This window comes from Hetaerina americana, unplaced genomic scaffold (genome assembly GCF_022747635.1).
Source record: "Hetaerina americana unplaced genomic scaffold, ioHetAmer1.1.p SCAF_46, whole genome shotgun sequence".
Lineage (NCBI taxonomy): Eukaryota > Metazoa > Arthropoda > Insecta > Odonata > Calopterygidae > Hetaerina > Hetaerina americana.
Genome location: NW_027287052.1, coordinates 1,963,767 through 1,982,500, shown reverse-complemented (window position 1 = coordinate 1,982,500; position 18,734 = coordinate 1,963,767). Strand labels below are relative to the sequence as shown.

The 18,734-nt window shown below is 41.5% G+C and overlaps 1 protein-coding gene across 1 annotated transcript in view; it reads left to right on the top strand.

Annotated features, from left to right (window-relative positions):
• The window catches only part of LOC139693315 (protein couch potato-like), a 280,979-nt gene that overhangs the window by 203,651 nt on the left and 58,594 nt on the right, over positions 1 to 18,734 (top strand). The window contains exons 4-6 of the mRNA XM_071591430.1: positions 11,431 to 11,493; positions 14,605 to 14,755; positions 14,900 to 14,974. Of these exons, the coding sequence (XP_071447531.1) occupies positions 11,431 to 11,493; positions 14,605 to 14,755; positions 14,900 to 14,974 (289 nt within the window). The remainder of the gene's footprint in view (positions 1 to 11,430; positions 11,494 to 14,604; positions 14,756 to 14,899; positions 14,975 to 18,734) is intronic.

The following is an 18,734-nucleotide window of genomic DNA, read 5'->3' as shown; positions in this document are numbered from 1 at the left end:
ACGAAGTTGGATTGATTGCCGAATTGCCGATCGCGTGCAGGGTAGAGGAGATAGATATGTACGAGGGTCATCCGGAAAGTAGTACCCGTTCGTGAAATAAAGACACAAAAGTAAATATTAACAAACATAAAAAATTTTATTTGAAAGAGGATACTTTAAACTACTTCTCAACATAATCTCCAAGCAAATTAAGGCATTTGTCATAACGTGTGACAAGTTTCTGTATTCCTGCTGCATAGTCCTTCGCCGCCAGCTCATTGAGATACGCGAGGGACCCATCTTGCACAAATTTTTGCATAATGCAGATGGTGTTTAACAATTTCATGAACAATTGTTCGAGAAACATTGGGAAAATGCTCACAGATGTCATCAATTGTGACGCGCCGATCGTTCCTCACGAATTCGTCAACTGAGCTCACCAGTTGGTCTGTAATGACAGACGGTCTCCCCGAACGCTCATCGTCGTGTGTGTTCCCCCTCCCCATGTTGAAGTTGCGACACCACCGCCGAACAGACGACTCGTCCATTACATTGTCTCCATACACCTCCTTTAATTGGCGATGAATATCACATGGGCGAACGTTTCTTGCATTGAGGAATTTAATCACTGCCCTCACTTCACAACTGGCGGCGTTCTCAATTTTTTTAAACATTGTAAACAATCACAGAAACAACACAGGCAATGCTAGCGTCACGCAACTTGGCTCAGAGAAGGCAGACAAGCCACTGAAGCTATCTGACCTCGTCCAGCGGCTACTCGCGTCGTCAGCACTTCATGCGGCACGAACGGGTACTACTTTCCGGATGACCCTCGTAAAACGTTTTTATGATAAACTTAGTGAAAGTATACAAAATATTAGAGTAGCTAGGCTGGGAATCACTCATGGAGCGAAGGTTAAATTACAGATTGAAACTCTTGCGTAAATTGGAAGGATGTCACTTAAGCGATGATGTTGAGAATTTATCATTGCTCCCATTGTACAACGGTAGGAGAGATCATGTCCATATAACTAGAGAGATAAAGTGTAGAACAGATAGATCTAAGATGCCATTTTTTCTTCAAGCGATCGGGGATCAGAATAACTTTATCCGACCGCGATAGGATCATATCAGGTCAAAACTATTCTGGTGTGTATTCACCCCCTGCCACACACCCTAGCGGTGGCTTCAAGAGTGTTAAAATATCAAGTATCAAAATTCCGGCTGCATCCCTCGGCTGTTTTAAGATGTTATTTTTCCCACCAACCATATGGGATCAAGGGATAATGTTGTCCGACCGCCCTAGGGGAGAAAAGCATTTCGAGTAAAAATTAGTATGGTGTGTACCCAGCCACACATCTTCGCGGTGGCTTTCGGAGTACTTATAAAATAGGAACACGTCTAGTAACGATCGTTCACCTGACGAGACGATGGTGAGACCCCTTAAGGTCATAAGGGACAAGCGCTCTAACCCTCAGTCGGGCGCTTGCAAAATCATTTGCTTGGGCTATATTAAATTTTGTAGTTTCAAAATATGCATAATTCATAAAAAATCACCCACAAGAAGAATGTGTAGTAAAGAATCGCTATGGAGAGAGAGAAAGAGAGAAAGAAGGGTATAAAGGGTGACTCCTGGCTGATCAGACAGGGACAACGAAACAAATGGCATCGGCTAAATCTTCGTGGAGTGATGCGAATTTGAAAGCGACGGCTCTCAATGGTCACCCGAGGACGGATGGATGGATGCTCCTGCTCCCACTCCCCCCCGTCCCACAAACACCCCCCCCTCTCACCCCCCCCCGATGAGCACACCCACACACGCACACAAGCGCGCACGCACGCACACCAACCACGCGCTCTGTCGCATTTTCTGTTCCACCTCCCTCGCTCCCCATCTTGTATGTGTGCACTTTTTCCTGAAATTGTATCCTCGCCTACTCTCTTTCTCTCTCTCTGTTTTCACGTGAATATACACGCGAAATGCACCCACGCCTAGAGACGTTCACGCCTGACTTTTGCATAGTCGTTCCAACCTCTCTCTCTTCTTAGATTCCTCCTTCTTCCCCCTCCCCCATTCCCAGAGAATGTTTTATGTCTAGCTGCCCCCTCCCTTTGTCCGGTTCTCCATCTCCCCCGAGGGTCTCTGCACGCCACTGGGCCACGCATGCAATGTGCGTGTATGTCACAGGCTGTATGCATCCACACATGTCTACTCTTTGAGTTTTCCACAAATAGCTAATATTAGCGCACAGTTATACCTCGTTGTATATTTCTAAGCCAAAAAACGTACGTTTACAAACAAACTGATTCATACATGTACAATTTATATATATAATATATATATATACATACTCGTATAAATTTACATGGAAAAAGATACAAGGAAAAGGGATGGGAACATACATAAAGGACGAACACAGGAGAGGTGGGGAAGGCAGAATCAGGCAAATTACAAGTGATAAAATATTACCGGATCTTTCTACTTGCCGGGCCCGACAAGTGGAAAGATCCGTATGCTTTCGCTGTTAGGTGGATATTATTTACATATAAATATACACTTATTAACACAGATATATGTATTCTGTTTGGAGTTGGAATTCCAGGTTGCAGTGATTGCAGCTATTTAGGCGTTTAACTAACTAAAAAGCTTGGGTTGGTAGTTCAAGTAGATATTTTGACGAGTAAGGGATTTAAAGTAATCCGTCGGGCAGCGAGAAATTTTAAACGGAAGTGCCGTAGCCACGAAAGAAAGAACTTATAATTTCCTTGTTCACCCCATCCTGGATTGATTGTCCAAAGTATGGGACCCATATGATGTGGGGCGCATTAAAAAGGTAGAATACGTGCAACGGAAGGCAGCAAGATATGGGCTCGTTAGGCATAAAATAACAGATTTTGTTTTGGTTACAAAGGTAGTTTGGGTATTCTGAATTGACAGAGTTTGCAAAACAGGAGATGGAGGAAATGTTCGGTGTCTACAATAGTTAAGTGTGAATAGTAAATAATCGCGGGAAGAAAAAAAATAAAAAGTCAAGAGATAAAATAAGTTTAAATTGAAAAAAATACGGCAGCGTAAAAAATTTAAAAACACGACAAAATCAAAAATAAAAAGCTTTCGCTTTTAAATTGAAATATTGGTGAATAAGACCAACTACCTGGAGAGTTATTCGACCCCTTTCCATCCAGTGCTAGTTGCTTCAAGAGCAGTAAGGTAGCCACTGAACAAAGGATTGGGTGATAAACTTTACAATGACTCCGTTCGACAATGGTTTGTTTGCTGGCAATGTGGTCGGCGCGAAGTTGGACTGTGAAAACTTTTGATGTTTGTGAGTCCGCGATTTCGGACGGGGTATGATGTTTGGGAGTCGACAGAGTGCAATGGTGAACGGTGCGTTGTTCGTATGGTGTGATTGTATTATCTTCTATTAACTTTGATTATCTTAATTTATAGCAGGTTACTTAGGATTTTTATTGCCATTCATGTTATTTTTTCAAGTTTGTTTTTAATATTAGCTATTGGTGTCACATCTGACCCTGTCCATCTGCACATGTACTTTTCATTATTAAATAGTAAAATTGATAAAACTAGTCGTTGTACAAAACAAAAGATAATTTCAGTACAGAAGAAGTCGCAGCTACGCACAGAAAGACCACTCGAAACACACTCGGTGTTTTCCCCTAGTGAATCCTACGCATAGCAGAAGAATGTATGTATCTGTAAATCTGTTGGGGAGAGGGGTGGTTTTCGTGCATCATTTCAAACGTAGAGCTCTCGTCCAGAAATTGAGAAGCCCATCCAGGATGTATCAAATATTTGCCATGGAAATTACTTACCCTCGAGTTAGTCCGTGTATGTGTCCTTACCTGTCTTTCCTTTGCCCCTTCTCCAAAGTGTATGTGTTTGCACTTGTGTGGGTGAATAAGCACACACACACACGCACGCACATATATAAAATGTGTATCACGGTGGCACCAGCGAACAAAAACAAAACCACAGGAATAGAAAAAAAGAAAGAAACTCATATTTTTTCGAACTTTCGGTAGTAAAGCCACCTTTCTCAAGCCAGAGAAGGAAGGAACTGGAGGAATTCCTTCCTGCTATTCCTTAAGACAGGTCGCTTGACCACCGAAAATGCGAAAACGTGCGAGTTTCTTTTCTTTTTTGTGTTTTCCTATGTTTTTGTTCGCTAGTGCTAACAGGATATACATTATTATTCACATCCGTGACAGTTTCACATAATTTATGTGTGCATATATATATATATATATATATATATATATATATATATATATATATATATATACTCATTTATATAGAAACAGATATAAGGAAAAGGGATAGGAACACACATGAAGGACAAACACAGGTGAAGTGGGGAAGGTGAAATCAGGCAGATCACGAGTGAAAAAATATTTCCTATCCCGGTCTAGGTAATACTTTTTCACTCGTAATCTGCCTGATTCCGCCTTCCCCACTTCTCCTGTGTTTGTCCTTTATGTGTGTTCCTATCCCATACACACACACACACATATATATATATATATATATATACATATATATATATATATACATATATATATATATATATATATATATACATATATATATATACATATATATATATATACATATATATATATATTGCGTTTGTATTTGTGAGCATAAAACGTATTATATTTACACCAAATATAAAATCATAAAAAGTGGGGTGTGGTAGTCCAGGGGAACACCGCGAATTCACATGGAGTCGCATACACACATGTATATGTATATACATTAAAAATATATATTATGTCAAATAGGGAATCTCACGAATCAACACTTGACGTTTATACGATACAAGTGCATCAATAAAAAATACAGAGAACACAAAAAAGGGAACAACGATGAATAAATGAAATATTCGGTGGCACAGCCACCCTCTTTGGTGGATTGATGGAGTAGTCTTCCTTTTTGCGTACTCTCTGTTTGCAATTCACTCTCGCCACGTACATGCATAAACGAGTATCGTATACGTGAACATATACACACACGCCAACAGGCTCAATGCCTAAGCTACAGCTGAACGCTACCGAATCCGAAGTAATGCACCACTTACTCTTTCTCTTTACCAATACACCAATATATATTATAATGTTGTAGAATGCACCAGTAACGATCACAATGGTTGTTATTCTCTATTATGTTTAATTTTTTTATTGGAATATTTCTAATGATAAAGTTGTTGATAGTTATTTTGTATTTCAAAATATTAAGGTATGTTTCCTTAAGCATTCATGTTAATTTTACACGGTCCCGTTTTACAAAATTAATTCTTTCTTGCATAACACCAATGTTCCAAAACTATTATGATGGATTTGAAAATAAAAAGCTCATCAGAGGATTTGCTGTTCACATTTTGGAATGAATAACTTAGATAGTTTTTTTCTTACCTTTTTGACATTTTCCTATGGAACTGAAACTTGATGGAATAAATATTGGAAATATGAAAGGCGAGAAATTTTTTTTCGCAAAATATTTTATACATACATATCCATTTTGGGCGGTCTGTGAGAAATATTTGTATCTGCGCTACCGCTTGTCTCCCATACTCCGCCCTCTTTCCTCACTCCCACCCTTCTCCCTCTCCACCCCCCGACCCTGACTCCACCCCCCAACCGACCTCGCCCCGCCACCCACGGCCCTTCCGTGATGCCGCGAGTCATCGATTGATTCTTCGATCGTTTGATTTCAGTTATCGCCCGCCCCGCCGTCCGTCGCGATTCGCCCCTCGGAGGCTGGCCGCGCTCTCGATCTAAGTCCCGCGCGCTATGCGGCCCAAGGGCGCCCTCCGAGTCTATTCCAGTGCATGTGACGTCAATGTCCGCCATACGAACTCTCATTGCTGTTTGAGCTTTGAAACGCTTGGTATCGCATTTTCCATTTCTTGAACTATCATAGTCTTAAAATATTTATAAGAACGCCAAGAACAGACATGGGTGAATTAAGATGGTATGAAGTGTATGAAAAAGACAGCTTAATGTTCAATAAATTTATAAGAATAAATTTGATTTTTAATGAAAAAAATAGGGGACCTTACTTTTCGAATCACCCTCGTTATATATATATATATATATATATATATATATATATATATATATATATATATATATATATTATATATATATATGCAAACGAAAATGTCAACGAAAATTTTAGTCAATGTGTTCCCACAACTAGCTTTCACAATGATAACCAATTTTATGCCTGATCTGGAATATCATATTATGCTTTATCATATCCCCCTGAATCGAAATACTTTGTTTATTACTTAAAAACTCCTGTCAGATTTGCTCCTTTTTAAATTTCAGCGCGAGATCTGAATATATTTTAATCTTGATTTGAAAAGTGTAATCTTATAGCCACACACTGAAACCCTCCTCTGACCAATTCTGTCGATTTCCCATAGATCGTTTTAAGATAGCATACGATTACACAGGTGAATATTTATGTAGGATGAGTCTGAATTAGCTTGAGTTAACAGTTGCGATACGAGACACTTTTGCGAGTGAATAAAGATCGTGGTATTGAGAGAGACAATACATCTCAACTGTATACCGATATGGAATTCATTCGTCGCAACGTGAAAAAAAAGTTTTGAGAATATTACGCCCTAACAAAAACAAGTAATTAACACTTTTCCCGAAAGGATTTTTTTTAAGTACACGGTATAAGTAAAAGTACTTTTGCAGTATTTGAGTGTTTCCTTTTAGTTTCTACCGTTTCAAATACACTCGAGATAGAAAGCACACATCTGATGGGTGATTGTAATTCCTTGAGCACACATAGTACAAAAACATTCTTCAATTCAGCAAAAGTGTATCAACAATACCCTTCATATAGGTTAGAACACTTTTATGCAATTTCACAAAAACTTCACATTATGAAGAGTACGTACTGGTATAATCTCAAATAATTGGATAGAATTCTCAAAAAAATTTCCGAAGTAATGCCAGGTCATTGTAAGAGTACATGTGCTTTTCAAAGTTCAATCCTGCCGTGAACAAGTTCGCTTACGTCTGTTCTCTTAGTGAATACTCTTCGTCAATCAAACCATTATACCTTGAATTGCTAACAAAATGATGTCATAGACCCATACGATTTTTTCTACTACGATTCTCACGGTTGAGTAAAGATCCCTGAGCAATCTGACAGTCATTTTGAAAAACAGGACCCTCTCTACCCATAAAACAGAAGACCTTTCATGAGAATTCCTTTTTCAAAAGTTTCCTCATATGCTATATACGAGGGCAAGTTGAAAACTAATGCACACATGCTTGTACACCACAAACAAAGTGACCTTCAGAAGCACTTCTGGTGGCATGTGGAAGTAACATTCCCCTCAACACGTACGCGCAGGTTTGAGGTCGTTACATTCATCCAGTGTATTTTGAGAAGCGGAAGTATAGAGACATGTTCTAGTGCTATGTCAACGCGACCTTTCTCGAATCCAGGACTTGTCATTTACCTTCACCTCATCTTCCGAGACGTAATGATTACCCTTGAGGTGTCTCTTGATTTGAGGAAAAAAATGGAAATTGCAACAGGTGCAAGATCGGGAGAATAAGGAGGATGTCACTCGCAGTTGCTCGAAGCATTCCAATCGACGCTGTTTGTTCTCGCCTGTGAGACGGCGTGGTACCCATCGTGCATAGATTTTACGGTATCCCAATTGTTCAATAATGAAGCCTACACGTTCCAATATGGTTTGCGAAACGCTTTTGAGTGATTCACCAGTCATTTTGTATCAAATCTAGTGATCGGACGTCCGCTCTCGCGTTTCTCCAACAAAAATGACTTTTTCCAGGCTCGCAACCGCAAAATTTTAATACCCATCGATTTACAGTAGACTTATCAAAAGCATCGTCAACATAATTAGCCTTTAAAAGACGATAAAATCTCTGTAGGGGACATTTTTTCAGCTGTTAAATATTCGCACGCTGTTTAACTCGCGTTAACATAGCACTAAATCATGTCCCCATACTTCCGCTTCTCAAAATACACTGGATGAATGTAACGACCTCAAACTTGTTGTGCATGCGTGTTGAGGGGGGAAAGTTACTTCAACATGCCACCAGGAGTGCTTCTGAAGGTTATTCTCGTCCTTAGCTTTCTCTTAAAGGTGAGTGATGTCTCGTTTAGTGGAGCTCCACGTGGCCGCAACTCCCGTTGACTGAATCATAATATACAATGAGAATTTTTATCGATGTGTTCGTCAGTTAGCAGGAGCAAAGTCTCCCCATATCTTATAATAGACAACTTTTCAGTTTGGTCAAGTCTCTTTGGGGTAAGGAAAGGTCATTGGTGAGGCGCACACGAATATTCCGCGTAAACTCTTAAAATTGATAGGAATATTACACAGATCCAAACAAACATGTGTGGTTTATGATTAGAGTGGATGTGATCAGACTCTCTCTCTCTCTCAATTGACTTAACCGTGATATTCCATTGCCTGGAGGTCAGTATGAGTCCATAGATGGTCATAATCAGACTTTGCTCATTGAATTCCTAAACCTTTCCGATTACTCTCTATGTACAGTTCATATGAAATTCAAAGCTAAAAAAAGGTAGTTGTAGAATCCACGTGATGGATGACCTTATCTCTCCCTTCTCCAGTGGCATGGAGAGTAATCGAATGGGGTAAGAGCTGATTACTGGCGCAAGGGATTGTTCGTAATCAATGATTGCTTCCTGGAGGGAACCTTGAGAAAATGGGACACTTATATCCCTTCACTTATATCAGTGCTTCGTTTCTCTTTGAATGTCCTCGCTACTATTTCCCTTCTCTCATCCGTGGTCATACTTTGTAAGGCATCTTGAAATGTTTATAGGCTCTCCAGTGCTCTCATCCGTGAAAACTTGATACGGTATCATGTCAGAAACGTGCTCTTATGACTATCTCGTCTGCAGAGAATATCTTCTCTCGAGCACATCTAAAAAGGATTATCGTCATAAACTTCTATAGCTTCGCAGTGAACGAATATACATATACTCAAAGATTTGGTTTGGCTCTGACGAGACGGGTCTTGTATTCTACTAGAATTCCATCTACATCTATACAATATTCCGCAAGCCGCCGCAAGGGCGTGTCCATGCAAAATCGCAATCATGTTACCTTTACGCCAATATTAGTTTGATCATTCACTTGACAAACTCTAATCACACGAAAGAAGGTACTTACAAGCAAAATTATTCAATAAAAGATTACGTCAATTCAAATCATCCTGTAGTACTATTGAAAAGATGGGTTTATTAAGTAAAAAGAATGACAAGGATGAAGAAACATGCAGGATATCGACAAATATGAATACTACCAATTCTAATTATCTCCTACGCATTTTCTATCATATCTATTTTGATCTCGAATGGTTCGAGAAAAAAACGACATTTTAAATCAAACCTTTCTACAATAAATCTCCCTGATTTTACCTTAGTGATCTGATCTACCAAATTAAATCGGGGGAATCACTACAGCGGCGGCCATCTCATCAGATCCCTTTTTTCTCGCCAACAGCTGTGGCTATCTTCATTCAATAAATCTACTGGAAATCTCCAAAAAATCAGCATCTCCTCCTTTGACACTCTTCACAGGACTATCGATTTTCAATCAATCTATAGTCTTTTGTTGCAGAGAAATATTCTATCATGGAAAGTTGTTACATTTTGTCACCCAGCTTCTTTCTAAGATCACCATTCTCGTATATACGTATGGGAGCCCTGATTCCCAAAACCAGTAGGTGACTAAGATTTACTGTTTTCTTCACCAAGCTTCGAGCAGGACGAGTCCTCAAATGGACTTTTTAGGACACCTAATCTTCCCTATGGTGACTGCGCAAACCCTCAGGCCTAAATTTTTAAGTTTTCACGTAAAGGGAATCCTGGAAAAAATGTTTCCACGTCAGTACTTATGCTTACGCAAAAAAAAATATATAATATATACACACATGTACACCACATATGATCAACCACCCGACCATATTGTTTTTTCAACCACGCCATGGGCATGAGCGATTGATTTTGAATTTGGTTTTGCTAAAACTTTCCTTATATCGACGTAATTGAGGTCTTCCATCAGTGTCGCTTCTCTTAGTTTCGATACGTAAACTGTAATGAAAATATCTTGACGTTCATATCTCCAAGAACTGCATTATTTGATTAAACTAATTTATAGAAATTTCTGCAGCTCCCCTATCCATTTACATGTTAACAGGCAAGCATATTTCTAAACTTTAATAGTTTATGCTCAGAGTAAGGGTCGAATCGCCGCGAATTCCCTGTTTCTTCGTCAATTATTAACACCCAGGTTGGATAGAGACGTCACGGTTTTCTATTGGTCTCCCGAGTAATGCCAAGGATGCAAATCCTCGGAGGGCGGAGTCTTTCAATTTGATTGATTGAAGCGGGATTCAGAATTCATTCAAACAGGTTATCTTAAGGAGGCCCTACGTCACCAATCAAAATTAAAATGGTGTCCGCCACGACACTACCAACTTCACCCTTCACCTTCTGACAGTCTTCACTTCCGTACCCAGACAATCAGTTACTTCATATTAGTTTAACAATTTCACTGCCTCCGACGCCGACTAACGATTTTTAACTCTGTATTAATATTGGCTGTTTTTAGGGCCGTGGCATTGCCTACTTGCGCAATCTCTTTCATATCGATTAATTGGAGAGGACACAAACATTATCTCTTCGTAGGAGTGGTTGTGCAATTAGTGAAGTCCAGAAGTTAACTAGATTCTCTCATTCTTTTCCACACATACTCATTTTTCCCGACGCGATAAGTAGAATATTTCTCTCTTTTCCATTCAAATCATAATCCGATGTAAAAGACCAGATGGCTAATTTCGGATTGGCGATTAACGAAAGAAATCAAATTATTCCGCGCCACTAGACTCGAATAGTAGCGTTTCTCGTCTTTCAAGCCTTCTGTATGACATAAATGGTCACGACCCGCTTTTGTCTCTGGGAATAAGTTGATTGAATAACATTAAACTCAAAACTGATTGTTCAAGAATGATAAGAACAGTGGTTCGCCATCTTCCGGTAGTAAGTAGGCATGGTGCACTGGATGCGAATGTTCGCGCTACTTGGTGCGTGCGTTGGCCGGACTCGATCTGCCCCGGGTGCGAGTGGTGGGGCGTGCGGAAGGTCCCCCCCCCCTCAGAGGGCATTCCTCCCCAATTGCTGCCCCCATTCATTCCTCCCCTCAAGTCCAAGCCTCTCCCACGGACAGCATCCCGAACCAACCACACCGCCGCTTACACGCGGGCGTCGAAAGAGTTCTCTTCTAATCTCCTCCCCCCCTCTCCCACTTGGGTCCTCCCTCCTCGCTCCCTTTCGTTCCATCTCCTGCCCCCGCCATGGATGGTGCTGCTGCCCCCGGATGCCGGAACCCCCGCGAACAGCCCGTGGGCTTCGTCACCTTCAGCACCAGGGCGGGTGCCGAGGCCGCCAAGCAGGACCTCCAGGTGAGTAAGGCCTCCAACTACCATCAAATGTCTCTTGTTATTATTTTGAAGCATAAAGCCATCTACTTCTCTCGATTTGTTTTCCAATGAATCGCAATAGAAACCCCTCTGGCATTTTAATACGGCGAATATTCATGTTCGTATATGCCCGTTTTTATTTTATCTCCATAATTCCATGGCGATACGTCATGTACTTATCAATTTCTCCGAGAACGCGCAATGCTATATTTAAGATTGGATTATAAACTATATTTTTTACAGAAAATCATTTCATCGCTATTATTTGACTGGAAATATTATGTGTTTATAAACTATTCAAATTAACCGGAAATCCGCATCAATGCGGGCTAAATAAACAATATCGCACGGTATCGAGGTATCGATAAGAAGATTAACCACCAACAACTTTCGGTGTCCTCGCCGGGAATCTCTTTTTCGCTCACGTGACGCCTCATGTTCGTCGACTGTTCGCCGTTTTTCTTGGTGCGGATATCGTCCGTAAGGGCAGTGGTGAACGCTCTGAGTGACTCGTTGTTCGTGTGCTCGCTCCGGGACCAAAAATCAATCTCTGAAACAGTATTGTACACGTCAATTGGATAATAGAGCAGCGAAACAATCACCAAAGACGAGAAATTCTCTTTTTGCCACTCTTATTCTATCACTCAACTACTTTCAAATGTACGTGGGGAATAACTTTGACCTTCAAAATATTTACCGGCTAAACGATGAGACCTCATGCAGGGCCAGGACTCCCATTTCGGGGGTCCTGGCCCTGCAGACCTCTGCAGGGCCCCTCCGTGTCCTACATTCGGGGCCTCGATCGGCCTCTACACAGTGGCGAGGAGGCCGTGGTGCCTTTCAGTGCGACGAAGTTTAAACATTCCGAAGCTGGCAACCAACTACTCAATGAATACAGTCTTCTCATTGTGTTTATTGCACTGATGAAAACTCTCGTGGACAGAGATATGTGCGACAAATATTAACAAACTTTAGTATTTCATTGGAAATTTTATTATTTCTTCACGTGAGACGACGATGATTCAAGCGATGCGAATTTTCTCACTACTCAGGACACTTATGAATTAGAATTTTAAATTTTACGTGACACCAAATATCCGTATTGGAATATAAAATACGTTCGGCACTCAATCGAAAGACTGAAGAATTTACGTGTGTGCTTACAGGCGTTCAAAATGTAAATTTTTACCCAATAACGCTGTTGAAAGCAATGGTCTTAGTTTGAAAATCGTAGGGAGTTTTTAGGCTCCCGTTGATAGATTGGGGAATATGCAATTTTCAAAGAGGTCAAAAAATTATATATATCAAACCGAAATCGAAAAACACTGTTTAGATTGCAGAGCTTTTATACGCTGTCCGCAAAGATTTTGACGTTGTCTCCCTTTGAAAAATAAATAGCCGGGCATTCCTCTTGCATTTCCCGAGCCTTGAACCAAATAGATTTAAGATTACGATGTAAATATTCACATACCAGTTTGCTTTTTGAAGAAAGAAAGACTTGCGTACCTTAATAAAAAAACTTTACCTTTTGGTCATACTACTAGTCATGATAAGGATAGTCTTCTACCTTATTTTATACCACCCTCAGAAGTCTTAATCGGAGAAATCCGACAAAATGTTCTTAGTCATTCCCTTGTTTCCTTCGAAAGGTTCAACCTTGCAAACACAACTTGTGAACATTTTAATCAGCAGCGTTTGCAATACGAATTAGTGATAAAAAATATCCCTTTCAGAGAATTTACTCTAGGTGCATAGTTACTGATAGCCAGAAGATTCGAACGATTCACAACTTCTAAGCGAAAAGGTATGCAAGTACTTGGTAATATTTAATGCCTCAGCTCCGTTTAAAGATTCCTCAAAAGGTCACTCATACCAATGCAGAGACTGCCTTCATTTTATGGCATTTGTTAAATTCAAAACGTGGAAATTTCTTCGCACTGAATGGCATTACTGATCACAGCCACCAACAGACCGATTTCCGAGTCGAGGCTCGAATGGGAGGCTCCGGAGTACGAGCAGAGAGTGTGCTGGCCCTTCGTGAGGCCTCCTAGTTTGTTTCAAGTAGGTAAACATATTGAAGGTCGCCGTGTGGACCTAAAAGTCTTCCGAAAATCCAAAGTTCAAGGATGGCTCAGGGTATTAACCCTAACACGTAGTAGTTATTTCCATTGCATGTATGTGTATGTATGTGTATGTGTGTGTCTATATATATGTATATACTGTTTTCTTTTCGATGAATTGATGTCTGTCTATATGTATTTATGTGTACATATGACTGTATTTATAAGTTTAATGGCTAATATAATATGTATATGACGATGGGTTAAATGGAAGAAGGGACCATTTGGTCTCAATTTCGCCCAAATAAAGACCACTATCTATCTATCTATCTATCTATCTATCTTCACGGGAAGGGAAACTCCTCACCCACGCCAAGGACTTGGTTTGATATTTCACCCAATTCCGCCGCGTCAAGAATTCGTGTTCATTTATTCATTCCGAAGCTATCCGGATGAGATGTTGACGGTTTCTCTGAACACTCAGCCGAACGTCGCTCCGTGAGACATTCTGGGTTGGTATTCCTGATAAAAATCAATCTTCGTCGAGGATTTGGTTATTTTTTCAAGTACATAGGTAAGGTTTTCAAACAAAGCTTGTCTTCTGTGAGGACGGTCTGATGATGAGGTCCAACGTCGAAACCCAGGTCGTGTTCTAAAATAAGTGACCCTGTAATTCCAAAATGAGTTTGGAATTACAGGGTCACTTATTTCATTTCAATCTGTTTAATAAACTCCATAAAATCCGCAAAGTTAAGCCGGAAACAACAAATTTTACAAAGCTAAGCTTTAGATCCAACACTAGTAAAATCCCGAAATGGCTGGCTGCGAGATTGTTGTAAGTTATTTCTCGTCGAACACATTTTCGCCTCATGTATTATTGTATCGCTGCCGCATTTGAATACAGAAAACGGAGGCCATGGCGCGCCTGGTTGAGTAACGTGCTGGGGTGGTAATCGTCCCCGTGGGGCGGACCCCACCGCCCGTGCACCACCTCTTCACTCACTCTCTCCTCTCTCTCTCTCTCCCCGTGCAGCAAGGGGTGCGGTTCGACCCAGACATGCCGCAGACCATCCGGCTGGAGTTCGCCAAGAGCAACACCAAAGTGAGCAAGCCCAAGGGGGCGGCGGGGAGTGGGGGCGGCGTCGGGGGCGGCGTGGGGGGCGGCCCTGGTGGCGGCGGCGGGGGCATCGGCGGCGCAGCCGCGGCCGTAGTTGGGGCGGGTGGGGGCGCGGGTGGGGGAGCTGGCGGGGGTGGAGCCGCGGGGGCCGCCGGCGGAGGGGCCGCCGGTCTGGGGTCCGTGGTCCCCGCGGGGGCCGCGGGCGGAGGAGCGGCGGCGGCAGTGGCGGCGGCGGCAGCGGCGGCGGCTGCCGGGCACCCTGCCCTCATGCACCCTTTGGCCGGACGTGAGTCTCTCCTTCCCTCCCGTCCCCAGCAGCGAGACCCCTCCCCCCTCGGCGGGGCGGCATTGTTCCCCCCGACCGGGGATCGCTCGAGTGGCGCGAATGGTCCGTTCCTCTCTCTATCGGGTTATCACGGCAGGGTCTGGTGTGCACGTGGTACGCTTGGCATGGAATGTCTGGAGGCACCATCAGGACTCATAATAGTAACTGGTTTCGTTTTTGTTCCTCTATTTTCCATATTTGTACGTATAATTCATGCTTCATCGAGAATAATTTAAGCCTTCTGCTGATATTATTTGTTCATATTATTTTAGATAACCGAGGATTTTGCTATGTTTAAAAAGAGTTGTTTCTTTATCGAACTTATCTTCATATCCGTATATAAAGTCTCTCGTTGGATTTAACTTGGTAAAGAATAGTCGCGCAATTTGACCTAATTTACGTGAATGACTAAATATATCAGGATAATTAAATACAAATAAAAGATTGTGATACGCAGATAAACTTCAACAAAGGGCTTATTCATCATTCCAGCCTTAAGCATCATTCCCACAATTATCGCTACTTGATCATCTGACGCCCATAACGTTAAGAGTACCTTTTTAAATGCCTCTATGTCCTGGATTTTGTCAAGTCGTACGCATCGCAACGCTATTTAAGCGCATCAACAACGCTCATCGCCCGTAGAAGCCCAAGCATAAGTCTCCCGCCAACAATTCGCAATTATTCTCCAGAAGACAATTCACCTCTTGCAGAGTACATACCAAAATTTGAACCGATGGAATTCCGTATTGATCTCGACTGAGTGATTCGGAGCAGATGTTTTCGCATATTAATGAAGTCCAATTGGAATAGGCTTTTTTTCCCCCGCTAGTTAAACTTCATAGCTCGCAAAAACGAAAGTAATATGTCACATATTACCACCAATCCACCAATCCCTTAAACACATCCACCCTCCTATTCCATTCTCGCACCCTCTCTCCGCCTAGGTTGCAAATGCTGACCTTAAATGCGCCCCAAAGCCTCGTTTCCGACGCCCAGTGCTCCCTCCGAGTCAATTGCACGGCCGAAAATGCCTTCTACCGATTATCATGCAACGTCCGGTCCGCCCCTCCATCGACCGATGCACCACCACCGCCCTTCCCCTCCGCATGACCGCACTCGCCGTCACTCCACCGAATCCGCCGCATTTCCCAACTATCCCATCGCCAACACAACGGCTTTGGAGGAAATTGGAAAGCCACACTGGTGCTCAGTGTAGTATTCCATTGAAAAAAATATTCAATTGCATAAGTTGAACTAAAGTGTGCTCTTCAAGTACGCATCGGAGGAATTAAGTTATTTTCCGATAAGGAAAATTACTTTTTATGCGTAAATTTTCCTTTTTGTAATTCAAATTATTTGGCTGTTATTTGGTTTTCATAAGTGTTGGATGAAGTTACTGTAAAACAAGACCACTTCTAGATGTATTATTTTCCATTTTGTGAAAATTTATTTGCAAATCATTTTTTCTTACATTTATTTATTAATAATCTATCTTTAAACGGCCTGGATCAAAGGCTTTCCTTTCTAAGATTTACCATTCATAATAATTAAAATAGATGCGTACGTAAAATAAAGATATCATTAAACTGATGTAACTTAAAAGAATAACTAATAACTTTGACACAAGGGGGAGGGAATTGATGACAGGGAAGTTGAGTAAGGATGTTGAGAAAATGCTAGTTATAACTTAACTTTGATATGGGCCGTGGTTTTGTGCGACGTGGAAACATGGACGTTGAGAAAATATGATAGGCGTAGATTGAAAGGCTTCCGGAATGTGGATGTGGAGAAGGACGGAGAAGCGTAGAGAGCGGTTTGTTGGGAGAAATCATAGGGAGGGTAGGAAATATGGATGCAGAGCATGTTGATTGGCAATGGGATGTGGAAGAATGTGATGGAGGAGAGAATGAATGTTAGGTAAACGCGGAAGGGGAAGGAACGGGAAGGGATGAAGGCAGTATGAGGAATTGACGCGGGGCTTATTGGATAGTAGGATGTCATTTATTTATTCAGCAAATACATTCCCCCTATTTCATGGCTGGTGTTCGGACCTAATACTAGTGTGAATATATAGGGTGATTTCAATGCAACAATTTCAGAGTGTAAAAATCATTCGCCTTGACTGGGATTCGAACCCAGATCCCTCAATATCCGGTCGAGTGCTTTAGCCACTTAAGCTACCGAGGCGTCCTCTTAAACTCTGAAATTTTGGGGCTTTTAAAGGAACTAGATGTTGTGACGAAATACCGTACATACAATGTCACAGGCATCCTTTGGAATATAGGGTGATAATGAATTTCCACAATCCCTAAACTCAACTCGACGCCTTTAAAACGAATGCGACGGCTTAATCTATAATCAACCTTTAATCTATTTTTCAACCTAATCTTATGACATACGTACGTATTGCGCGCTAATCCAAGTCCTCTCAACACACTTTAGCTCACGCAATTGGTCCAGCAGCAATCTGAATGATAAGGAAATTCCACTTCGAAAGTATAATTAATGATCGTCCATATACCTTTGATGGATTAAATCATGGGACATTAACTGACCAATATCATAAGGTAAGGAAAACGTTCGGCTTCACAAATAATTGGATTACGGAATGTCTTTTTACGGAACCGAAATTCATACACTAAAAATCACTTGCACATGAGAATAGAAATGTCCCTGGTTATAGGAAACAGCTGTCTGCAGGGTCGATTGTCATTTAAAACAACTATCTGAATCTGTGATTAACTTCGGAGCATATTGTGCAACAGAAAAGTGAACGCAACTGCATTTCAGGGATTTTGTCCCTGGTCATCCCTTAAGGAGTTTGCTTTGATATCCTCAAGACTTGATGGGGCTTTGCTGCTGTTGGCAATCGGGGTAAATGACCAATAGCCTTGTAGACCAATGATTCAATCACAAACACGTAGCAGTCATAAAACGTCGCGGTATGTTTCAGATGAATTGTTGCCTTTTCGAAAATATAAATGACATTATTCGTTAAAATTCAATAAAAAGAGGCCTGGGGTGGTTTTTTTGCGTACTCTTCGGTTACTGTAATATTTTACGGTGGGGTTAAAATATTTGTGGTCATTTTTTCCCACTCGCATACTCCGCGTGACCTAGAAATGATGATTTGTGCTCTATTTTTCTCGGTACTCTCCCAAGAACGTGATCTCCCGCCTTCTTCGGATCGGGAGACTCGATTCGCTCTTGTACGTGTCTCTACGGGGGGGGGGGGGCGAAGGTTGCGGACCCACTCAATCTCAGCCAAAGCCCTAAGCACATCTTTTCCCCTTTTAATGCCTCCTCATTCATTTCCTTTTGCATATTGGTCACGAATCCAGCTCTCCCGAGTTTCCCCAAGTACGTTCGGAGCCACCTCGTGCCCAGTGAAAAGTATTTTCTTTTTTCGAGACGGGATCCTTCCACGTGCTCGAGATTTTCAAATTGGCAACGCTTGGCGGGCCCGAGATATTACTATGTATTATTTTAGAATACATAGTAATCTCCCCACACGTTGCTTGGATAAATTGTCAGTCTGGAAGAAAGAAGGCAAAGACGTTTGTTTGCCAAATTAATTTAGATCAGTTTCTCTCATGTATAATGCACGCACAAAATAATAGCAATATTGGTTGAATTGAGCTCTTGCGGCTAGCAGTATTGAATAAATGAAATGAGCTTTATATTCTTCGGATGTCTTCAACCCGTTCTCACTTCAACT